This window comes from Oculina patagonica, chromosome 3 (genome assembly GCF_052425735.1).
Source record: "Oculina patagonica isolate OP01 chromosome 3, crgOcupat, whole genome shotgun sequence".
NCBI lineage: Eukaryota > Metazoa > Cnidaria > Anthozoa > Scleractinia > Oculinidae > Oculina > Oculina patagonica.
In genome coordinates, this window is record NC_135760.1 from 1,006,149 (window position 1) to 1,031,637 (window position 25,489).

General features: G+C 38.6%; 2 protein-coding genes across 2 annotated transcripts in view; one reads left to right on the plus strand and one right to left on the minus strand.

Moving 5' to 3' along the window:
• Positions 1-485: 485 nt before the first annotated feature.
• LOC144646037 (ADP-ribosylation factor-related protein 1-like) overlaps positions 486-25,489 on the minus strand; it is a 41,509-nt gene continuing 16,505 nt past the window's right edge. The window contains exon 7 of the mRNA XM_078505561.1: positions 486-1,683. Within this exon, the coding sequence (XP_078361687.1) occupies positions 1,656-1,683 (28 nt within the window). The 3' untranslated portion in view covers positions 486-1,655. The remainder of the gene's footprint in view (positions 1,684-25,489) is intronic.
• LOC144646005 (transcription factor Sox-17-alpha-A-like) lies at positions 5,299-7,005 on the plus strand. Its single transcript, XM_078505521.1, has one exon. It carries the CDS (start codon positions 5,314-5,316, stop codon positions 6,613-6,615), a length of 1,302 nt encoding a protein of 433 aa, XP_078361647.1. The 5' UTR covers positions 5,299-5,313; the 3' UTR covers positions 6,616-7,005.

A 25,489-nucleotide genomic window follows, 5' to 3' on the forward strand; every position in this document is an offset into this window, starting at 1 on the left:
TCGACACTAGTGTAAAAGTCTAACGCGTCTGTACCTATAACTGATCCTTTTTGTTCCAGAGCATTACATCATCCCTTTTTTGATTTACATACGGCGTTTTATATATAAATCTCTTGGGGAGAATTTGGTCCTGGTCAAGGCATGCCAGTCCGCTTTCAGTTAACTTACTATTTAGGGCTTCTTTTGATCTGCATCCGGCATGGGAGCCCAAAATGAAACGCACTTGTAATAGTCTCTTGAGGTGTTTATTACCGATACCAAGTGATTCAAATGTTAGGAACCGGCTTGCACCAAAGAAACAGTTATAGGCAATGTCATAATTCCTGATAAAAGCCCGCTGAAAGCACTATTGCAGATGAGGCTATTTTTGCGGCGATACTTTTACAAATATAAAACTGCTACAAATAACGGTTTTAAAACTGAAGGAATCTGGTCATAAATAAAAAATGAACTCCCGGATATAAAGCCGTGGAAGGGGGGGGGGGGGGGGGGACTTAACCAGTAAGATTCAGTTGAAATGTGACAAGGGATTGTCGAGTAAACGATCTAAAATCACGTTTACTCTGTTCACTGGCAATTTGTTGGAAACTGGGTGCTTTTTTATTAGGATATAGATCCAATATAGAGCTAAAATTAATTTTACTCTTATTATAGAATTAGATGTTTCAGGTAAAATTAGTCAAAGCTAGAACATGACTGTATCCTTCAATTAATTCATCACACCAGTAAAGGGCATTTGTCGGAATAGCAGCCACTAACAAAAGTCAGTCAATGTTCTCGAATGCCGCTAAGTGTTTTTCGATTTAAGTGTCTTTCAAAAAGCCGGCACTAAAATGATGTCGATCAATGAAGGTATTAAAAAAAAAAGAAAATCACATGCACCGTTTGTTATTTTAAGGTAAACCCTCTGAACTACTTGAATCCACGAGCAAGAACGCGTGATTTATCGAATGTTTGCCCTAATGACTTCTGGACACAAATGTTCAGCACTGGCAATTATGTTTTCTCTATCTCACTGGACGATCACTCCAGACTGGAGCATCAAAAAAGGCAACCTTCCAATCTTGGACATGTCCCCCTTTATGACACGTGCATGCGATTACACGTGCGATGCAAGATCAGTTTGGAGTTGATCACACTGATTCACGAGTTTCGCTGATCCAAATGGCAGGGGAGCCTAACCAAAAATTAATAAAAAGTATAAGAAACCCTTTCGATAGCTTAAAAAAAGGTCTGAGTAATATAGGGTACAGGTTCCCCGTGTCGTTTCAGGTATTTAAAAAGAATATTTTTTTTCAGCCTAACGTAATGTGAACTGTTCGGTTTCTTAACTGAATACTTATATGCTGCATGACATTTTAGGTCGGCTTGATTTAAGAACTGCTTTTTCTCTACTGAAAACCCTACAGCTGACCTTTCCTCTCATTCATTAAAATAACATTCTTGTTTTTCAGAAAACAAGAGGCATTAATTTTCCCACGGGTTTTGAAAGTTCAAGTTAATAGTCCAGTAGAAAACGTCAGAGTTTCGTCATAATTAAATCCCACTCATACACCATAAGGCCTTCTCAACGGATTTACCAAAACAATCCGTAACGTGCTCTTCAACTGAGGACATCTGGTGTTACAAGCGAGAAAACAACTTGAATGCATCCATCATTTTTCTGCGGTGTCTTTTCCTACACTAGGAAAAAAAGAGCAAGCTTATAATAAAGAGAGCGCATTGCACCTGAGCTAAAGGAGCTACAACTAGGTCAGAAACTGGTGCATCTGAAAAAAAAAAATTCATGTCACATTGAAAGTTTAATACATCACAAAAGTGAACGTAATCATGGCCGGAGCAATCAAACTGAGTCATCGGCTTTGCCGCACCCTAATAACGGCCAGAACCACTTATAAAATAACTGAGATACTACGCGCGCTCTGATTGGTCAGTATGTCAGTATGGACTATGTACCTGTAAACACCCGGTTCCCGATATAACAGGACTGCGAAACGCTTGTAATTTTACTTGCTTAACGGCTCGTGATCTACAAGCTTTTCTTATGTTCTCCCTACATTTCGTGTGGGTTTGTTGCGCCGGTAAACCCGTAGAAAGTGTGAGTCTATTGCTTAAATAAAGTCTCTGGCATGACTAGTAGCTTGTAGAGGAACGCGACACCTGCGCTTTCAGCCTTTCACTCAGTTTACTAAGCTTTAATGAAAGTCCACCTTCTGTGAACATCCGCGCGGGCACCCTTTGTAATTAAAGAAAACAAATTCGGGAGAGCCCCACGAGCGACATTACCTGTCTCATATACGGATACCTAGCTTGGAAGGCGGAAATGAGTTTTTATAGTAAAACTAGACTGTTCGGAAGTTTAAAGGGTGGTGAAGAGAACGAATTCCTAAAGGAAAAATCATTGACCGTTCCGGCCCCAATCCGCGTAGTGCATCCTAATCGGAAAATTGAAGCTCTTGAACAAATTTAGAACCATTCAGGACCATCTTTGTTAATAACTTGATCTTTCATAGAAAGGAAGAGACTTAAAACATACTATTGCAAACTGAAACGTCTACGGCCTTAAAAATCTCTATTCAAAGCTTCAGTGATATTAAAACACACGAATAGGTGTTTTATTTCTTAAGCTACCTTATGCTGCAGAAACTCGATCTAATCTAAGTGAAAGACATGGAGACTGCACTTTGTTTCTTTAATTCAAGTTTAATCTAAACCGACGCAAAGGTTACAAAGCCAGGAAATATCATACGCAAAAACACAAGTTTTAAACTTCTTTAGCTTAACCTACAAATGTCATAAATATGTTGATCTGTGCCATTGCAGAAACGCCTGTTCCGTTCTATGTCAGATAGAAAAGCATATAGCTTTGTACAAGCACGAGGCATAAACAAAACGCCCTTATTTACTCGCTTGAGATTTCAAGGAAGAAAAGCAGAATCAAAACAAAGGCTTAAATCTCATCCAAACGCTAGGCCCGCCCTGCCTGTCATTTTATTTGCCGTTTATTGAGTACTTTTCATGTAACCGGAACTGTCCGATGATCAGCGTAAGGCAATAAGAGTAAATATTAGTCCAAATCTAGGCCATGGATTTGGATGTCAGCTGTTCCTAAGGGCGCCAGCAAGTCTGTTAAGTTTTCACTTCAAAATACTGCTTTGTAAGCGTTCGAGTTTAGTCAGTGAGTTTGTTTTTACAAAAAATCGCCGAAACCGCTAGCCATAACTGCTCTCAGAACGGCGCCATAACAGAAGCTATCGTAATATAACAGACAGAGTTTATTTGGGCGTATTTTTCGCTGTGTCAACACCCCTTCATATAGTTTGTGAAGACGTGTCACGGAATGCATTTAAACGATAAGGAAGGTCGAACTGAAACGGACACGTTTGTCGATTTATTTCCGATCTAAATCCCAAAATTGGTCATACTGGCGACATCGCCGCATAAAGAAAATATCATGCTTAAGAGAAAGAACTTGATGAGGGTATTCCAGTATCTTTGTCGGTTTTACCCGGATTAATATTCTGTCAACAACGGTAGCGAATTCTAGGCTTTCTAGTGAAGTTTGAAACGAGGTCGGATTGACAAAGAATACCGACGACAAAAGCTGCTTGTACTCTATCTGATCGCTTATGGCGGCTGATCTTTTGATATTTAAGCAGCGTAACGGTTTCACATCAGATTAGGCTGTATATCTCATTTCGAGGGCAAAAAATGTAAACATTTTTACATAATGACAAAGACGGTAACAACGCATTTCTCAGTAACATGTTCTAAGTAATACTCGATTTCGCGCGCTATATCCGCTCCGGAGCAGTGCTGGTTTGTGTGGAAAAATAACCTCGGTTAACTTCTATTTCTGTAATGTGCAAAGTCTACGTTTTTCCTGATTAAATTTTGAGACTGTAGATGGGCTCGGAAGCACACGGTCGCGTGTTAGGATGAAAACGGAAAAAAAAAATAAAAAAACATGAATAGCGGAATGCATGATTCCTTGCACATACGGCATGCACCGGTCTCCAAACTTGACCGGTCAAAAAAAAAAAAAAAAAAAAGAAAAGAAAAAATGACATCCTAAGATTACGCAATGATTACAAGTTTTTCAGAAGTCAAGTTTGACAATGCCCTGTTATCATGTTCCCGCATCAATACCAATCTATATTCTCCTGCATGTTTGCAAGTCACTTTTCAAAATGGCGGGTTTACCGTAAATTATTTCACTGCATAAGCTGCGAGCACCTGCTGAGACTGATTCTGTGCGCTCCTCTTGAATCAAAGCTCACTTATGCAAATTTAAACGGCACTTTTCACATAATTTTACTTGTAACTAAATTTGAGCTGTAAAAAGCGAAACAAAACTTAAGGCACTTTTGCTAAACGTAACTGATCGATCCAGCACCGGGCACAACACATTCTTCGGTCCCTCTGTGCGAGATCAGGGACTTGAAATTTCTAACATAATCATTGACCCTAAATAATGCTCAATTTACCGGTAGACAAAACAGGCGCCTAACTACGTACTGCAATAAAAAAAACCCGAAAAGGTTTTAATCATTTGTGCAAAGAGGGACAAGAAAAACTGTCTTTACTTTGTGATAATTTGTATAGCCCAGCAAGAACACAAACATTCATTCACTAAGACAAGTTCATCTTTGAACCTTTCCCTTGGCCTTTTGTATAAAACTTTCTTTTTGCAAAAAAACTGGGGCATGACGACTTTTAATCCCAAAGTCAATATTATGGTCACGTCCAAGTTCTGGACGAGCGGAGTTTTGTTTCAGGGCCTTGCATGTTTACTTTAGTTCTTTTGATACACGAAATTTACCTCGAGGAGTGCAATCGAAACCACACCGAAATAGTTACCTTCTCGTCTACTATAGCACCTAACGATTTCATTACATCGCATTTTAATTGCAAGGAAGTCTGTTACAGCATGAAATGCATTGTAAATTCGTTCAATAAAGGCAGGTTGGCGTGTCGGAAGGAAATAACTTTATCTGTTCGGTTCCGCTCTCTGGGCAACACTTGTCTGATTACACATCGCGCGAGACTTACGGCGTTTTGGGCGCAATTGCTGGCAAGGAATTTGTGGGCTGGAGCCAAAACGTCATATTTCCTGATTGCTGGTGTATTCTTGACCCTTGGGCTATTTCAGGGTAACCCGATATTTCGGTAAAATACCCATGAAATATACAGCCACAAATCCTTTCAAAACATAGTCAGCTTGGCTCCAAAGGTCGATAGCTCTCTTCTGAGTTTGTGACACCTGTCAAGATTGAAGCTCTGTGATTGGTAGGTTACTCTTATTACATAAACATGTCCCCATTTAACCACGTGATAAAAAGGTTTATTTTCAACTCGCCTGTCACATATATCACACGTGTTCTTGCATATCGCGAGCATCATAGCAGCAGGGAGCTTGGCCAGCGAATTTTTTTGGAGTCAGAAGAAAAATCTTCCGCTGCAAGTTCGTCACGAGCGCGAAAAAGTACAGAGCTAGAAATTATGCGTGAAAGCGACAGAATGCTGCTCTCCGACCGAAGGACAGTCCGAAACAAGAGAATCCCAGCTCCCCTTCCTTCAATGCGAATTTTAAACCCCTTGGGGTTTGACAATCCGATCGCTTGTCATTCTCAACCACCGCGGCAACAGAGTCAAAGCTATGCGAAATTACTGGGGTCGCTGGAACAAGGAGCTGTCCCAAAGAAGGACCCGATTATGGAAAGCGACTCCGACAGAATCAAGCGGCCCATGAACGCTTTTATGGTTTGGGCGCAAGTGGAGCGAAGGAGGCTGGCTGATGCCAACCCAGAGCTTCACAATGCCGAACTCAGTAAAATCCTTGGACAGGCTTGGAGATCGCTGAACGGGTCGCAGAAACGACCATTTGTAGAGGAGGCCGAACGTTTGCGACAGCAACACATAAAGGATTATCCTGACTACAAATACAGGCCCAGGAGAAGAAAACACCCTAAGAGAGTGTGTAAGAAAATGACAACCACCTCACCCCCGAACTGTGCAGTGGTGCGCAATCCCAAGGAACCAACAGCTAATGTCTCGCGCTCCTCAGCTCACTGCGGACAGCTCGCGTTTAGCTCATCGGAGAGTAATGCCATGAACTTTGGGCAGGCCTCTGCGCCGATGCCTTTTGCAAACGGAGAATTGAAGCTATCTCATCTCGGAAATCCTTCCACCTTGCCGAATTTGTCCGAGATAAGCCTCCCCACACCTGAGACAAGTCCCGGATCGAGCGAGTTTGGTAGTGCGTTTAATTTCCCAACAAGCTGGCAAGACCTTCAAAATGCACTGGCAAATCTGCAACCCAAATCACAGCCCACCTCCCCAACGCCATACGTCGGTGTGTCGGCTTCAAATTCCGCGCCTGTCAGCCCGATTTACTTCACAAACGGAAGCGTACAGGCACTAAGCTCGCCGCTCATGGCTGGCAGCGCGAACACACATCTCCAACACAACGCCGACACCAGTACAAGCCAGCTCTTCTCGTTCGCTCAGCACATCACAGAGCTGCTACCAGAAGAAGACTTCAACAGAGAAGAATTTGATCAGTACCTGGACGGCACGGAAACAGCGAATATTATGTGCGATGTTGGCTGGTAAGATGACAGCTTCGAGGGAGTAGTATGCAGACTTTTGACTGTAAAATTTCATTACGCACAGACTTGGTGCCGAGACTTTTTTGTAATATTTTGAAGTGACAGATTTGTGCCATCATTTTCGATGGCAACCAGCATTTTGTTTGATAATTTCAGTATTGTTTTGTCTTATTTTTAAGCGCAATGCGTATACATGGAATTATTTTTCAATGTACAGTTTACATAAGGGGTCAAATACGAGTGATGTACACGTTTGAAGGCTGGAATCACCGCGAGGGGCCGAGTGACAAAGTTCGTTCCTTAGTTTCTTGAATTTATACGTGGTGCAGTTTTCAGTAGTTTATATTTGGATGTAAAATTTCGGGTTGCTTTTAAAATAAAGATTTGCTAATGAGCTTTGTTAGTGTGCTTGATTCGTGCGCGGGGTGCTGCACTTAATACCGCCATTAGTGAGTTATCCATGTTTAGGCCGGCTTGTTAATCAAGAAAAAATTACCGTCCCAAGTTTTCGCTGATTTGACAGCTCATAAAAGCAGCTTACACACAGATTGTTATCTACGATGAAAACGATTGGCTCACGCCAGTCAAAGTACACACTGAGATATGTCATCACTTGTCATAATCTAACAGAAAGATCGACTTGTCTCTTCCCTAAAGCACATACTGTAATTTCTGCGTTTTAGTAAATTTGACCTTGCGAAATAGCTTTCCACATATGCCTCGAGTTCGCATCAGTTCAGTGATTTGTTCAAAATCACGTCCAAAGCGATAACATCGTTTGTCGAATTTGATGATCGAGTGATCTGGCCGAGAAACTCCGTGACGAACCGGTCGTTCGAGTTTGTTCTAAAAGACATTTCAGACCGCTCTGACGTCACACGACTTTACCAAAGTCCATGAAAGGGCCTTTCTTCTCGAAGATAGGTCTTTATGTCCGGAAAAGGTTTTCTCGGCGAAAAGTTGTCTTCAGACATTTTATGGCACCCTTGACTCCTAGTGCTAATCTCTTTCCACACCGGAAACTAGGCTTGTTCGAACATCACTCTGAACAAAAGAACTGTGATTTGCGCTAATTATTCATTAGCACGCCTAGTGTTATGTATCCGACTTCCTTCGCTTTCTTCAAATATTGACATACATCTGGCAAAATCGACTGTCTTCGTATGAAAATGCATTCAAAATAAGATTGCCCACGCGTAGTTCTCTTCGGAAAGTGGGCGATTGGCAAGATCTAGATTTTGGCCACGCTTATAAAATTAAATAGATCAAAAGCAAAGTTTTATCTGTGTAATGTTATCTGAGAAAACTATCTGTTGCTAAATATAGACCCTGAAGACCCTTCTGTTATCTTTTTTGCTGAAGTTTCACAACAAGCCCTTCATTTTAAGCGATCGATGCGGTTGTAAATTGGGCTGCAACAGCTTGCATGTTAGAAGTTATATAAATCGACATTGACTCAGTTGAAATTGGTTTATGGGCTTGACGAGAAGTTGACAGTCGAAATCCCGCGATAAAACGGATAAACGACTGTTTGCTAAGTGTGCTTCGAGTGAAATTCTTTACACAAAAATTAAACACAGTCATAAAATATTTCGTTCTAAGTTTAAAACGTCCTTCTTAGAGCCTCCCGAACCTGAATTATAACAAATAACATTGTAAAAACTGGTGGGATTTGTAAGAGTTAAAAATTCTACCAGTTACGTTTGAAGAACAGAATTTTGCTGGTTTGCTCACAGTTATTTTCATTGTCGCTATTTTGAGCGCGCACGCGTTTATCTTTTACACGATCACAATCTTAAACCTTGATAAGGATGTGGAATGGGATAGGAAATTTCCTAAAATCATCCGGAACGCAAAAATTAATAGAAAACACATTTTTTGCAGCCCGGGAATCGAATAAAAATATGGACAATATGACCGGTTGTGCTTGTCAGTTGCAAATCGTTTAATTTGTTTTTCTGTTACTGACCTTAAATTTTTAAACAGGAAAAATGTTAAGGGGGCTGTGTAGCACTCATGGCAACAATCAAGAAAATTGTATCGATTATTTACGGTTAATGGGCGAACAGTTTACTTTGGAAACAAGAGTTTAGTTTCAGCTTGTTCGCTTGAAGTGTGGCTTGCGACAAGGGCAACACGCGACCGGCATCGGATTTTGAAATCGCAAAACCAGGCGAGAATTGGCTAGTGCTAATGTGAAATTTCAATCTGTTTTCTTGTCGCGGAGAATCCGTTGTTAATAGCCAAGAATTAGGAACCAAATTATTCCGAATTTAAGCTATACAGCAGGTGTCGAAAATTTGTATTGGCAAGTTACAAGATCAGTCTTATCAAGCCATAATTAAGTAAATCATCTGATCTGTGTGAGATATGTGGGAACACGTTTTGAGCTTTTTTCCCACACGGTGGGGTACTCATTATAACGCATTTCTTTCAAGTACAAGCTTTCCTTGTCGTCTAAGGCTTTTAGCATTTTTTGTGGGGAGATTTTCTTGTGCTTGTATCGACTAAAAAATGCTTTTAACAATCTACAGTTAGACTCAGCTAATTTGAACTCGGTTATTTCGAATTCCCCTTATTTCGAACTAAAACCCATTTCCCTTGAATTTGCACTTCAGTCATTTACTATTGGCTATTTCGAACTCCCGCTATTTCGGACTATTTTTGGTTTCACTTGACGGTTCGAAATACCGAGGTTCGACTGTAAGTTGAAAACTATACAGTCCAGAAATTGAAGAAAATACAGGCAGTTCAAAGAATTTATATTTCGTGGACAGTTACGGCTCAAGGCAAGAAGATAAACGTATTCTGTATCATTTTTTGAGTGCATTAAAAAATTTCAGCTCTTTTTTAAACAATGCCCTTTATACTGCAAAATAGTTAGACGCTCCAGAATGATTTAGGTTAAAGTTTTCAGCGATAAAATAGGTGATTTAAACCTGCACGGAGAAAAATGTCAACCATAGCTTACATGGAATGCGCATATTTTACTTGCAAAACATTCAATGCACGTAACGGTGCGTCAAAATTAAATTCCAGCTGAACGTTTTCAAAAAAAAAGCTGCAAAGCCGATTTAAGTTTATAACCTGGTTGCTTATTATGTAAGCTTAGTAGATTTGCTGGTGAAATAATTTTTATATCAGTGTCTCGTCAGTGGTTTTTTAAGAGCTAAGATTTCTATTAAAACTACTAAAGAGTGGAATTAAAAGGGAGAACTTCCTGACAAAAGTACATTGACATCATATGCCTTGCTCAAATTCCACTCTGATTTCAGATGACGTTCTTTGTCAAGGTCACAGCGAGACAGCATGGCGGGAGCCAGTAACCTCTGCCAAACCAAAACATCCACCGTTGCCAACAGATTTTGAGTATTTCAAAGCATCTGCAGGAAGACTTACGCTTTTATAAGACTAAAATTCTTCTTTAAGCCCTTACTTTGCAGTACCTTATAAAGGAAATCTCGCCAAATCGCTCATAGTATACGATTTTACGTCAAACAAAATTGACAAAAGCTTATGAAAAACTAATTTAAAAAAGTAACGATTTAGGGCCAAGAGGGACTAAGATAATCTTCTTTATAAGGAAACACTGACTCTATCTATCCTTTAATACAGCAACACAACACTAACTTTCCTTGAAAAAAAAAAAAAGATTGCGCAATGGAGTAAGAATGATCGATGACCCGATAGAGTCCAAAAAAGTCCCATAAATTCCACCAAGGAAAATGTAAAAAAAAAAAAAAAAAAAATGTAAAAAGGAATAAGAATTAATTTGTGACGCTGACCTAAAAGGTTAAAATATATTTCCGTATTTCTGTTTGACGCCTTTTATTGAGACGTGCTTCTTAATCGGAGAAATATAAGGTCGCTGTTCTGACAGAAACTGCTCGACTGATACAGAGTTGGAGTTATGTCAATTTAACTGTTCAAAATATACTGCAAGTTTTGCACAACTGTGTAGGACAATATGTCATAAATCTACCAGCTTTTCTCACCAAAGCAAGCGTTTCAAACACGGTTGAAGACTATGTACTTAAAAAAATAAATTGAATGACACGCCAGGACCCTGTTCCCTTTTGACGATAATGATCAGTAGAAAAAAAAAATAGCGCACATGACTGCAAGCACGTAGTATGTATGGGCCTTTTTTAGCCAAGGATCCCAAATAATTAAATCAAAATAAAAAGAAGTGCTTAGCTTGCAACAATATAGACTTAATCGCAAGAGACAGTTTTCAGAGTTAGTTCCTCCAGGAAGTTTGCACAGACACCAAGGCGAGAAATTCCGGATTTCCTGAAGATATATTTTCCCGTTGAAGTGTTGACCCTTTTAGCAGCCTTGTGGTTTGTGGTTTTCCCTTAAAAAAAGTCGAATTTCAAAGTGTTTGTTATAGAGTTGACAGAAACATCATGAAAGGTAAATCCCAGGGCGTATAACAATAGAATCTAGGTAGGTCTTGCCTTGCTGGAAGCTAGTACAAGGTCGACTTTCATGATGCTAAAAAAAGGAGAATTGCTTGAACCTGATATACACTTAAATATACACTGTGCAGGGACGTGAAGCTATCTTTGACCCCCTGTTACTCCAAAGAACTATTAATAACGATAAATTATGGCATTTATTTTCAAGAATTTTGAAGTACATCAGTGAGTCCGGTCACAGTGCTATCACGGGACGAGTTAATCCAGACGATTCGCATTAAAAGATCTTTTACAGTGTAGCTCAAACTGTTGTAAAAATCATGCAGGCGTAGTTAAGTCCCTTGATGACCTTCCTTCAGCTCTTGAACTGACACGAATGCGTTGTGTTAAATAGTCCAACACATCAGTATACTAGCAACCGGAGTGTGCCACATTGCTAAGCGAGAAAATCACTTAATGGACTTGTATAAAGAAAGAGGAACGACAGCTGCGCACGCACACACACACACACACACACTAAAAGGCGCGCCAAAGTGCACATTCCTTCGTTGCAAATGATTTTACTGATAAATGTCTTGTAATGCAGCGCAGCTGTGAAATTACAATAGAACTGAAACGCTACTTTATTAGATCATCTTAAAAAAGGTTTTCCAGAACAAAATAACATGAAAATATAAACGATTTACAAATTTTTGGGTTCCAAATTCATAAGTTTGGGTTTCCACAGGACGCCACACATACCGCATAACTCGCAAAAAAGTTACACAATGACCTGACAATCCCCCATGGAAAGCGCTCGTGTATTTTTTATATAAAATGCTTTAGCCGGAGGCGTTATATTGCTAAGTGATTTTCTTTCACTGAACTTGTGCACACAACGTCACTATATTCTTTATACCAGAGATGCGTCACATAGACTTAAAAATGTTATTTTTTCAGGTCATTAAGTAATTAGTCTGGTTATAAAATTAAGAGCATTTCGTTGCTCTGAATCTGTTCGCCATCATCGGTTTTATTTGCTTGACCTGCGCGATCTGATCTGCTTCATTTCAAGTCATTAAGTAATGCAATGATTGCTTGCGGGTTTTGTTCATTTACTGCTTACTTCATACGCACTTCCCTATACTTAATATTTGGCTCTCACTTTCGATAATACTCTTATCTACGAGCGAAACAAACAACACCCTTCGCTTGAAACATGCAGACGGGGTACATTCTTATAGAGTAATTATTTAAGTATGATGATCTTGCAGATATTTTTAAATCTATATTTGTCATGTAAACATTTTTTCGACAGACACAATGAACTAAATTCCAGCGCTGTTATTTTTTGTATCGATTTTGTTCATTTGTAATGACGCTTTTTTTTATCTGAACAGTTCAGTAATTGCAGAGTGTAGACGGATATAAGCTGGCGTATTCCCTCTTACAACGCACAAATACTTTGGCCAAAGTTTCGTAAACTCGCCAGTCCGTTATGGAAAAAATTGAAACTTCTAAAGGAATGTACAAACATACGATATCTTACAAGGGACCTTTGTTGCTAGGTTTGGGACTATTTCAATATGTTTTTTTTTCTTTCGTGTTCAAGTGTGTACCTATATTTTAGAACGAACGCAAGCGAGGTAGCAACTTATTTTCGTAAGTTACTGATCTGCATGAAGGCTGACATGAGTAGGCACGTCTACAACAACTTAACATGTAAACTTTGCTGTGTCAACCACAAAGCCTTCTCTAGTTAAAAAGATTAAATTATATGAGCTTCCCTTTGCCTGACTGTACCCTAACCTTCACCCATTGAAGGTTAAATGGAGATCGCTTATTTCTTTTTAGTTTTCTCAGCATGTGGCTCTTACAAACTTTTATTTAGTTTAACGGGTATGTGATGCTATGTTTCGATGTAAAAAGGAAGAAATTCTTGAAATCGAACGTTTGATTAAACATGATTTTAAGCTTTGGCATAAACGTGTAGTATATAATGGTTAGTCAGTCTCTCAGAATGCATAGATTTTAGATGAATTATACAGTCGGAAAAACAACCAATTAATAAAAACGGTTAGAGCCTAAATAAACCTATCATAATTATATTCATTTAAGTTTAGCCGGAATTACAAGATATTTTTGTATTTTGAACGAACTTCTTTTTGAACAGTTACATATTTTGTCAACTAAAATACAAGAAATTTCTTTCCATCCAAAAGAATTGTTTTCCATGCATGCATGTTGTTTGCGTCCTATTAAGAGGAAAAACACTAAATACAGCAAGATATTAATCTGTTTAAAACGTCTTATCATCCTTAATCGTTAAGATCCAATAAATCTCTTCCCTTCTCTCATCTGTTTCCCGATTTGTGTGATGACTTAAAAACAACTTGAACTGGAAAGCTTTCACGTAATTAGTACAAAGTAAGGCACATGTTTATGAGAGTAATCTTTCATTACAAAATGAGACCAAGGTTCACTCACTTATTTCAAAGCCCTAAATTTGTTATTTCCTGTTTGTTCGCTAATGATCAAGGTTAAAATTCTGAGACTCAATCATCAAATAAACTAGAACCAGTTATAAGAGTACCACTTTACATACCGACCGTATCGACCTAAAGAGCGGTTTGCTACAAAGTTAATAAAATAACAAGCGTTTACAACGCCTCATCTCAACAAATGCTTTGAAAAGAAAGTGCAAATAGATTGTAAACAATTATATAAAAACATTCAAACTAACCGAGCGACTGTTTCACATTGCAAACGGACCTCGTATCATCGTGAAGAGAACGGCCTCCTCAGTTATTAGTGCCCATGGTTCTAATCATGAATTGAGTTCGTAAATGTACACTGTCTGGCGAAGTTCAAGTAGCGTCGCCGCTTTTAAAGAAAAAGTACGAGAAAGACGCCTTCTTTCCTCTCAGCGAACCCCATATCTGTACTCTAGTTTTATGGAAGTTTCAGTCTTTTATTTTCGGTGAATGACAAGGCCGACTGTATGCGGCTAAAATTTACAGAGTTATTTTTTTGCAGTATCGTTTTGTTGCTTCACCTATGCCAAGATGTCCTTTTAGAATCTTGCCAAACTTTATAAATATATTTCAAGTAATCGATGTGTAGTACGCTTTTATCGGGTTAATGGTTTCCACTGTGCCCACGGTGGTTTCGAGTGGTTTATCTGCTTTCTCCATTTATTCGAAGTTTACTGACACGGATCCAATTTGCAACGGCAAACGTTTGCCAAAGTTTTTCTAGTCAGTTCGTTGTTCGTCAGTCCATCTTATCTTCCGCCGTGTTAATCATCCTTGTTCGGCTTTTTGGTTTATAATTATCTTTTTGAAGTTTTTTACATAAGCAAATTAAAATTGAGGGTTTTGTTTGCGTTTTAAAGGTAACTTTGCACATCATGTTGGCAGAACAAAACAAAAAAATACACAGAACTCCTGACAGAACAAAGAATATTGTCAATCTTCCTTGTTTGTAATCTGCGTTCATCGGGTTATAAATTGAGATCCCTTTTGCGTTCAGTTCCCTAAAATGTGTTTTATGACTTATGCTAAATTTCTACCTCTCGTCTGAGCCCCATTTAGTTTCTGGGTAGCTGTTTTAAACTTTAAAGAGTTGCCTGCTCTTTGCATAAGTCAACAGCTTTGAAATTCATTGACGCAGCTAATAATTTGCCTTGCAATTTGTCATATGTCCAGTATTGGAACACAATTTTCCTGCTGTTATCGGGGTTTGCCAATAAAGGAGTGCTGATAAAACATGTAAAGATAGCTTATATCTGTTTATTTTGATAAAATAAGAAGCCCGAGTAATTTTTTGTGTGTAATTAAACACGGGTGAACTTGGCCGCGTTCACTGATGTTCTGCAATATGTAACCAAGGTGAAGGTCTTGGCAGAAGTTACATGCGAATCATTAAAGTACTTCATTGTCTCTCAACAATAGCTTCATTGTTCAAAACAATGGTGTTTATTTGTACTTTTGTACACTAAAAGTTTCCGGTTGGACAGTTAATTAGATTGATTGAAATGAAATATTTGAGGTTGGGATCTATCTTTTCCGAGAAAAACAACCGAAAACGCAAAACACATTGTCTGGAGTGCAGCCTGCGCAACGTAATATGGTCGACCATTGCATTAACGTTCTAGAAAATTTATCTAAAGGATCTGAGTGTCAATAACTTCCGTGCACTGCACTCCTGGGAGGGGAAGGGTGTTGGGGAACTCACAGCCTAAAGGTAGGCATGCTTTCTGAGTTGCTTAAGTCAAAAAATGGGCCATACAGGGGATTTATCAAACCTCGATCCTATGTAAACGAAAATTGTTTCGAGAAATCGAAGATATTGAGAAATCGGAGGTGACAGTGCAGTGTTCGACTTAGGGAAGGGAAATGACTTATCAAAACGAGTAATCAGGGGGCTAGAGAAATCAAGGGTTCGAATTCGAGAAAACAGGGTTCTACTGTCGATTTTACTATCTAAGTCTTAAATTGGGTATGATTAAATTGCTTTTTGGTTTGAAGTTGCGATATGGATTTTTAAGGGACTACCGAGAACGTAGTCCCCTTATTAACACATTATAAAGATTTTCTTCGGGTCTGTCCTTGTAAAAACCCAACACTCACAAAACCTCATTATTCTAGCATTTTTTGTCAGCAACGGAAAACACTTCTTCAAAGTCGTGTTCGTACGTGGGCGTATCTAACGAAGTTGTTTATTTTTCTTTTAGCACAAAATCCCTGATGGAATTTATAAGCCTTTTTTAATTAACATGTTTGAAGTCCATGTCATTTGATTGTGAAGTTCTAAAGCTGTCAAGCTTACAAATCAAAAGTATAAAGTACAGTTAAGTCATAAAACACGGTTACAAGGAAGCCAGAGAGGAAAAAAAATTCAAAACTTTCCCGGAACAAGTCTCGTTGTTCTATAGCTAAACACCGCAATTTTGATCATATTTTAATTAACCACGCAAAGGTCAGTTGTCAAAGTTTGTTTATAAAACTCACGTACTTGGGCCTTTTACATTTGACAAAGACACGTACAAAATTGCTTTTGGATCTAGTCCAGTGAAATTATCACATTCTGTGGTTAGCGAACCTTGTACCACTTAACAAAAGGTTACAAGATCAAGCAAATTTATCACCACTTTATAACATGCGCTGGTTCTCGGCGACATTTAAGACAAAGTGACCTAGTAGAAATAAAAAAAGCATTAATCGATCTCCTACAACGATATGTTATTCATCATAGTTTGTGTTGGATGACTGACAGAACATGATTTGTTTTTTCAAAGCACTCCGTTCTCGTTGCAAAACATGCAGTTCTGGAATTTATAGCTCATGTTTTGTGGTCAGCGAATCTTGTACCACTTGAGGATCAAGCATGAAAACTGTTCACTCCCTTCCCGAAACACGCAAAAAATAAACTTCGGCGGAATGTAATCGGGAATTAATTAGTCTTTTAATTTATTGTGGAAACAAATTGCTTTTGTTGGGTAACAAAAGTAACTGTTTTGTGGGTAGATGAGTCATCAGCTATATAAGAAGCTGGCGATGTCGCTCTCTCTCGTCACAGTTTAAAAGTTTGGCTCGATTTTACATTCTTCTCATTTCGTGAACTCTTTGAGGTTTTGTTTCACTGTCGGAGAAAACATAACCTTTCAACATGTTGTATCTTAAGTTAAAGTGGTTGCCAAACTCCTACACTACGTTCAATATAATGTTGCGATGATTGGTTTAGCTTTTGTTTTTTAACACCAAAACACTAAACTTTTTAAGGTGAAATTTCCTCCCTTGATAGTTTCATTTCGGTCCTTTTGAGGAATTATTTTATTCCTTGCTTTTGAAATTACAACAGGGATTTTTATGTACTGCCTCAGATCTTTTCATCATCACACAGACAGCTGAACAAGGAAAAATCATCATCAAAATTATATTGTGTCGATGTACCATGAAATTCTTACCAGTGACAATAAAATAAACATTGGCAAACAGCAAGGAGAATTCATACTTAAAGGTTGGAACTCAGCAAAACCATTGTTAATTCTCCTGATTCTTTGAATCAAAATAGCGGGATGCAAGTTGAAACCCAGCGTTTGTTTGAGTTCGGCTTTTAAATCTGGGACTCGATTTTGACGAGAGTTTTTTTTAATTATCTTTCGGACAGTTTCATTTTTTCAGTGTTTCGTATTCTTCAAGCTCTGCGGACTATAATGAAGTAGGTCAACAAAAACATCACGAGATAATGAGGCAGAGCAATGGAATAAAATGTCACCGACTTCGTCTCATGTCTTGATAAACCATCAAAATTACAATCACTGTGCTCCCGAGACACCGAGTTTCTCTGTGAACCACGGACGGAGTGTACAGATCTGCAATGGTCGGACAGGTAACGTATACCGCATATTAAGCAATTTTGAACAATCTAGCGTCGAGCCCGTTTTTTCGACTGCGATTTTCATTGAGGGACGGTTATGTGGTGTTAATAAAGAAACACTTACTATAGATCTAGATACAATGAATAACTTAAGACAGCATGCAAGCTCTACAGTTCCAAATTAAAGTCCTTTGGCCAAAAAAACTTAGTAAGATGAGAAGGACTTGCACTTTTATTTTATCACTTGGTTGACGTAGCTGTTATATTGAAAGAGAAAAAAAATCGAATTCTCCACTGTGGGGATTACTTTGGAATTCACCGTTTCTCCTGTGTGCATTATTGCACGATGTGCTTTCTGACCTTTATTTTCGTAACCTTGTACAGAAAGTTATCCTGCTGTTATGGGACAATTTCCAGTAATACTAAGTAGAATTCCGTTACCACGGAATGATTGAAATCCACTTAATCGAAACGTAAGACCACTTGATATAAACAGATCTTGCCCGCTAGGTAGAGGAACAACTCCCGCCCTAACTATCTCTACTGAACTTCCGAGCTGGCAATTAAACAATTATTCTAATAATTCCCCTTAAGCCGCCGTTATACTGTTTAAAGGTAACAAGCTTTTCCTATGCACTAAAATGAAAAGCTTATTACTCTTAATCATCTGGAGGAACGTGCGCTAAATGCACCGTTTTGCCCAGCACTATTTGAGCCTATTTAGACTACAGAAATTGTTGTTCTTACAGACTGAGCTCGATTTTTTTTGCACGTACGTATGTTTGTTTGCAAACCAATAAACGGGAATTAGCGGAGAGTCGCTAGGGAGTCCGCCCTCAATTTCACCCCACTTCTTTTGTTTAAGAAAGAGAAGTCACATTTTCACATCTCTGTAAAGGCTTTTCTTTTTATCACTGCTTATTCGTGGATGTCCCTACTGAGACTTCTTGAGCTCCTTGGCATCAATCTAATAGGAACTAGGATCTCATTGCCATCAAATCAATGCGAAGTCAGACAATCTAAGAGTCACTATCAGTCGAAATTTCAAGGAGCCTCTTCTGGAACTTTGAACGAATTCTAAGGTGTATAGAGAACAGTACTGAAAATCTAGTGTATGTTGACACGTGGGCTAAAAGGCCCTTAGAAGTCTTACTTTGTAGTATCGATTATTTCTTCAAAATATTTCTCTTTACAATATCAATGTCTAATTCAATACGTTTCCTGTGCTTGTAGTAAACCCAACGAGAAATGTAGTGGAAACACTGACGAGCCCACTGACTACAAACTGAGCTAATGTGCTCTTTGAAATAAAAGACGTTTTCATCGCACATGCGTCATGCTGGGTTCCGCTCAGCTTGGGTACAGTACGACTGGTTTAGGCCGAGAAAAGCTCTGCATATACGGTTTGTGCAAGAAAGTTATTCTGTTTAACTCCCCAGAAACATGGGTAACAAGTTTTCGATTTTATTGTTAAAGTAATTCAAACACCTATTATGTGTTCTTTAGAGTTAAAGATAAAAGCTGCATCAGCTGTGCATTATGTCCCAGTATCAAACCGTGAACTGTGATTCAAGATGAGTTTAAATTAAATGTCACAGAACAGTGCAGGTGAAAGATATGGAAAGCAATCAATTGCATGGAAAGGTAATGTTTCAGTTTTGGTACCGAGAAGGATAAGACAGATGCCAACTCAAACGCTACTCGTGCTCTGGTAATATTTGAGGGATGTCCCTAACTGTTCTCTCGGGATCAATGCTCTGATCCCTTGGGCTTCCGTGTCCGGTTGGCCGTGGATCTTAAGTCTTTTTTTAGACACTGCTCACCTATGAATTTTATTTAGGTATATCCCTCTTTCTAATAGATTGTACACTTTAGCTTGAAAACGATATAGAAGCTCTTCAAACCAAAACCATTTTGATTGCATCCGATCTATTGCTTGCATAAGGTCACCTATTAAACACTAAACGGACTAGCGCCAGTATATATCTCAGTTACTCGATTTTCACCATCCAAACCGTACGTTGAGATCTCCGACGAAGCGTCTTCTCTCAATCCTGAGATCTACCACAGTCACTTTCGGAGACAGGACTTATTTTGTGGCAACAAACTTCCAGATAAGATAAAGGACGGGGACTCAGTGACTCCCTGTATAGTGTAAGTCATTGCTAAAACCTATCTGTTTCAATGTACAAAAAATGTTTGACTTTTTATTTTTTTTTATTTATTTTAGCTACAGCTTTTTGACGTATCTTTAGATTTTTAACTTTTTCAGTTGTTACTTTTATAGATTCTGTGTGATATTGAAAAACAAAAGCATTGAGAACACAGCTTCATTCGTTTTGAACAATTTCATTATCATCTTTTTCGAGCTGGCCGCAAACAATTTCGTTTCAGGAATGTGTCAGCATGTCTCGTGGTTTTTCACATCTTGAACTAATTTCTTTTTTTTTCGGGTATCCTGACATCAGTACTAGAACTATCAACAGTTAATAATGCGCCGGATTGTCTGAAAGTCTTGAAATCCAATACATGGAAAATACACAGCCACTTTTCATAAAATGCCGATTAATAAAAGGGGCGTTCGTGTGGGATGGTAAAATGTCACATCTGACGACTTCGACACCTATCGCTGTTTTGAATATGAACCGAAATTCCTACGACAAGAAAGTCCCAACTTGATCATTGTGAACAGTTATTCAAGACCCTTAAGAGATGAATGGTACCATTCCCGGCACCTTTCCGTCATAATATAGTGTAGCCAAAGTGAGAAATTGTATCGGATGTGGACAATTAAGAGAAGCCAGTAAAGTCCTGCTTTGCTTCTGATCTTTTGAAGTTCTGCTTTCCCTCTTTCTTTTCCTGCCAAAAAGGAGGAAAAGGAAATGCGCAAAGTAAGTACTTTCATAGTAAGTAGATGTTCTACAGACGGAAATTTTCAGACTGAAAAGATCGAAGCCTTTAGCTGGGTATAAAAAAAGAAACGCGTCTAGATTGACTCGCAAGCTATGCATGCACATGTTTCTCATGAAGCTCCGCAGTGACTTGAACTGGGGATAGGGTAGAATCCTTCGTTTTATTCTGTATATCGATAAGCACGGCTCCTGAAACAGTGATAAATTGTAAAATAACCCTGGAGTAATAACTTCTTTTTTCCTTTCTAAAAGAATTTTGAATGAATAAATGGCTTGGTGGAAACCTCTTCTTAACTAGTATCTCTGCAGCACAAGGCCATTAGTCATGATAACAGTGCTTAAAACATGCTAGAAACATTTCCTGAAACATCAGAAAGCCGTCCATCTTCATTGTAACCGCAATTGGATAAGTTAAAGGCAATTTCCGTAAAATATACGTTGATGGAGGTTCGAGACGAGAAAAGAGACAAGTTGGTTATGTGTGGACAGTGGCCGGAAGATTTGTTCCTCATCAAAGACAAATTAAACGCTTTCGCCGGAAATTAGCCATCTGTAGCGCTAAACACTGGTTCATGTTTTCTTGAAAGAAGAAGGACTCATTCAACAAATAGAAAACATTTTTATGTGTTTCTATGGAGTTGCCGAGAAACAGTAAAGTCTGGGCTTGCCAGAAATGTGAAACGCGAGCCGAAGGCGTGTTTGATTTTCACAGCTGTTTTAAGTTGGCGCAATTTTCAGGAATGTTTCTACAACAATTTCCGACTCCAAATCGAGAAATACTCTATACTTGGTCTACAAAACCAAGGAAAAAAAGTTCTCAGGGTATTTTTCTCAGAATGATATTAATAAAATGATTCTATGTTTTAAAAGAAATACATAAAAATGTGGCGTTCAGCCAAATGAATGCCACACAAGAGTAAGTGCAAAAGACCTATTCGGCAAAATCGCGACAACGTTTTCAGGCACGCATAGAAGAGTATGACCTTGCGTGAGGTTCCATGTCGAATAATTTTATCCGATAGACTAAAGCAGGACAAAAGACTTGAACATTCCGAAGCTGTTGATTTCTTTGTAGAAAGACATCGTTCTGAGCAAACTTTTATTAGTATGTCAAAAGTAAGCTACTTCTAAATGTTACACAATTCAAATTTTCCGGCTTAAGACTCTCATGATTCTCGTGACACCTTTTGAACCAGAGGTTTTCTCGCGTGCACGAGGTAGGATTAGTAAAGCCCAGGTTACTCAACGTGATGAGAAATGGTGGTAACTTCGCAATCGGATTATAGCCAGGCGCGGTTCTTAGATTTAAGGGCTATCTAAATATTGCAGACTTGCACGATGAAAATCTTTCTCAACTTCAAAACCCATTGTAAGCCGTCCATTACAGTTTAATTTAAAGAAATACTTCATAACTTGATAAACGATTCTTACCCCGACCGATAACGGTTTCTTAGAAGAAAGACAGCACATTTTGAAAAGTATGTCAAATGTTAGCTACTTCTGGATGTTACACAATTCAAATTTTCCGGCTTAAAACTCTCATGATTCTCGTGACACCTTTCGAACCAGAAGTTTTCTCGCGTGCACGAGGTAGGAATTAGTAAAGCCCAGGTTACTCAACGTGATGAGAAATGGTGGTAACTTCGCAATCGGATTATAGCCAGGCGCGGTTCTTAGATTTTAGGACTATCTAAATATTGCAGACTTGCACGAAGAAAATCTTTCTCAACTTCAAAACCCATTGTAAGCCGTCCATTACAGTTTAATTTAAAGAAATACTTCATAACTTGATAAACGATTGTTACCCCGACCGATAACGGTTTCTCGGCTTAGAAGAAAGACAGCACATTTTGAAATTTTTAGTATGTCAAATGTTAGCTACTTCTGGATGTTACACAATTCTAATTTTCCGGCCTAAAACTCTCATGATTCTCGTGACACCTTTCGAACCAGAAGTTGTCTCGCGTGCACGAGGTAGGATTAGTAAAACCCAGGTTACTCAAAGTGATGAGTAATGGTGGTAACTTCGCAATCGGATTATAGCCAGGCGCGGATTTGCGATTTTAGGGCTATCTAAATATTGCAGACTTGCACGACAAAAAGTTCTTTAAAAAATCAACCCTTAACCCTCTTAAAGCCAGACCATTAGTATATAATTAAAAAGAACTGCATCATTACTTGATAAATAATTCTTACCAAGATAATTATATATCATAAAGCTACTGTACTGCAATACAATAATTTTTTTACACACGATAAGTCAAGATGGCATCGCCCCGCCCCTTCAAGCCTGAAAGGCGGCTACAGTTCTACCATACTTATCACCCATTTAAATTACTAAATACTTAATAGGGACACTTTGAGAAAAAGCCAATTTGGCAATATGTGTGTGCGTGCAAAAGTTATAGACAGTCCCTTGGTGCAATAGTTAAGAGTTAATCCAATATAATATAATTGCTCCGGGAATTGCTTCCCCTTTGAAGCCTCTGTTAAAACACTGAAAACGACTTCTGTAAAATATAAGTGGAAGAGTATCTGTTTCCTGTCTAACAGATGAGGCCAAACAGAACATTTGTGTTCAAAACGGCATATTCTACTACAAATACATGTCATTTTTCTGTGAACGTGTCTCGACCCGAACTAGAAATTTGCACCCATCTTAAAGCTTTTAATTCCCTCGACAGACTAAGCAAATCATTCATCGCTGACGGCAGAGAGAAATTAAATCTCGCTTGCCAGGTTATTGAAGTCAATCCAAATGGATTCATCTCGAATCATTTCACTTATTATGAGTGACTGTGGTGAAAGGGTGATTCATAAAATAAGGGCAAAACACAGTGAATAAGTGAACCTGGTTCAACTGCAAGTTTTCTAAATCTTAGCTACAGACGCCACTTTAGAGAATTAGATTTATAGTTGTTATATAGGAGACGGTATGGCGTAGTGGTTAGGACACTGGGCTTGTAATCTGGAGGTTCAAATGATCGCTCTTCCCGTCACTAACTGGATTTATGTTCTGGGTGGTCCTGCATGAGTTCAACTCGTTCACAGTTTCACAGTTGATAAACAGCCAACTGGTCAGCGTTAGAACTATCTGTTGGGATTCTCAGTTAACGGTGGATATTTTGTTTTGATATTTGTTTCATAAAGATGGCCCCATAGGCTTCTAAATTTAGACACAAACCGAGTATAAGTTGAGTTTCAGTATTTTTTCCTTTTTCTGTTAACACAAAGAATCTAGAGAAGAATAAGAACTAGAAGAAGACATCACGTCTTCTATACACGTAAGACGCGCTTAAAATAACTTTTAAGACAATATAAAACTGTTAAATCACGGTAGTTAGATATAAATATATTTTTGGATCAAAACAGGTTCGGGTTCAAGCCTGGTCTTCGTGTTCAGTACCTTCTTGGGTGTCTTAGGATCTTTCTTCATCCAGGAGTATAAGTGTGCCATCAATATTTTAGGCGGCAATTATTGACCAAAAGGAAGCAGTTATATCGACTGTGCGCGGAAACTGTCTTTGCTTTCTAGTTTGAAGTGAAGGTCTTGTGGCGCCAGGGTAGACAATCAGAAGGTACAATGACAACTACGATATACCTTTAGGCAAATGAAAGATCATCGCAGTGATGTACTCAACTTCAGCAGTTGAGAAAAGCAAACCTGAAAAAAATTCAGGCTTGAACGGGAATCGACCAACCCATGGCCTCATACCAGTGCAGAGCTCTAACCAACTGAGCTATCAAGCCAGCTGGGAGCTGGTCACTTGTGATATCTTTTATTTGCTTAAAATGTATTCCGCAGTACAAATATATGAATTTCATATATTCATTTGATATACCCTTAGATAGTAATTTTACCAAAGCAGCTTTTGACTATCGTTCGATTTTTTCCCAAATCAAACAAAAATATTCTTATGTTTGTCTATTCTGTTTTTGCCAGATTCCATAGTTTAAAATGTTTTAAAATATTCCTCTAGTAAAACTCTGGATCGCGCTATATTTCTGTTTTAGTTAATTTTGAGGGTTGTTTTAAGGTTGAATGTCATGGCCACATTGATTTCAATGACAAGTATATACGTAGATCTTGGAAAACTTTTATCCAAAACAAGTAACTGGTGTGAATTTTACATCGATCCGACTTAGGAAAGTCTACTAAAGCCAGTTGAATAAGTTAGGTATGATCCCCAACGTTTCAACAAAACTGTTACGAGATACCTTAAGGTTGTTTTACTGGTAATCAGGATTTTAAAAAAAATGTTCAATCTGTGTTTACAAGTTGCTTTCTGAATGAGTCCCTGTCAAGTAACAGTTTCTTTTAACCCCCAGTGTTAAATTTAAGGTTTCTCTCATTGTTTTTGTTAAGGTGATTCCACGGTATTTTGCTCCCTCGTGTTTCGCGTTTAGGGGGACCGACCCGAGATTCCCGCGGATAATGTTCTTCCGAGCACGGTGACCCCATTTATGTTTTTCATACGTGTCTTTTTCGCGATAAGATTCACGTTTTTTTGCCGAACCGTAGGTAGTGCCGTTCGTGCGCCAATCATTCTTCCTCTTTCCGACAAGAAGTAGTCGTCTGTGACGCTCTGATGCGTAGCGATCCTTTGGATACAGGTCCCTCGCGGGCGAGCATGTCCTCCACCACCAGCGCGGTGACCCCCTTTCTTTGCCACTGCCGCCGTCGATACTCCTTCTATTTCAGTGGCACGTAAACCTGTTCCACTACATCAGTTGCACAAGAATTTGTTCATTGTTATTCACGGATAACCTCTTCAGCTAAACTATACGTTTTAAAAAGCTGTTTAATTGAATAATTATACATTGAATTGTTTTGTGCTTTAAGTTCCTTTATAGGGTAAAAGGCCAAAATAAAAAGCGGAGAACAGAGCGAGCAAAAAAAAAAAAAAATCGTAAAGCCGAGTGCGTTCTTCGGGGAGAAAACGTACATTCTAACCAGACTGCGGTCCTATAAAAAGTTGCTTACTAACTGGTTTATTGACTTGAAAGTTCCCTAATAAAGCCAAGATATTTATTTTAATATTTTAGTTAATGACCCCTTCATATGCAACTAGCTGCTCTTACTCTCAAGGTGTTTTAACCCTTTACAAAAACAAACAAACAAGAATAAATAACGAACTTGTTTGCATTTCGTTCCTAACCCCAAATTATTATCAAAACATACACA

Excerpts from the sequence above, each read along its gene's own strand:
- LOC144646005 (XM_078505521.1), top strand. The coding sequence starts at position 5,314 with ATGTCCCCATTTAACCACGTGATAAAAAGGTTTATTTTCAACTCGCCT.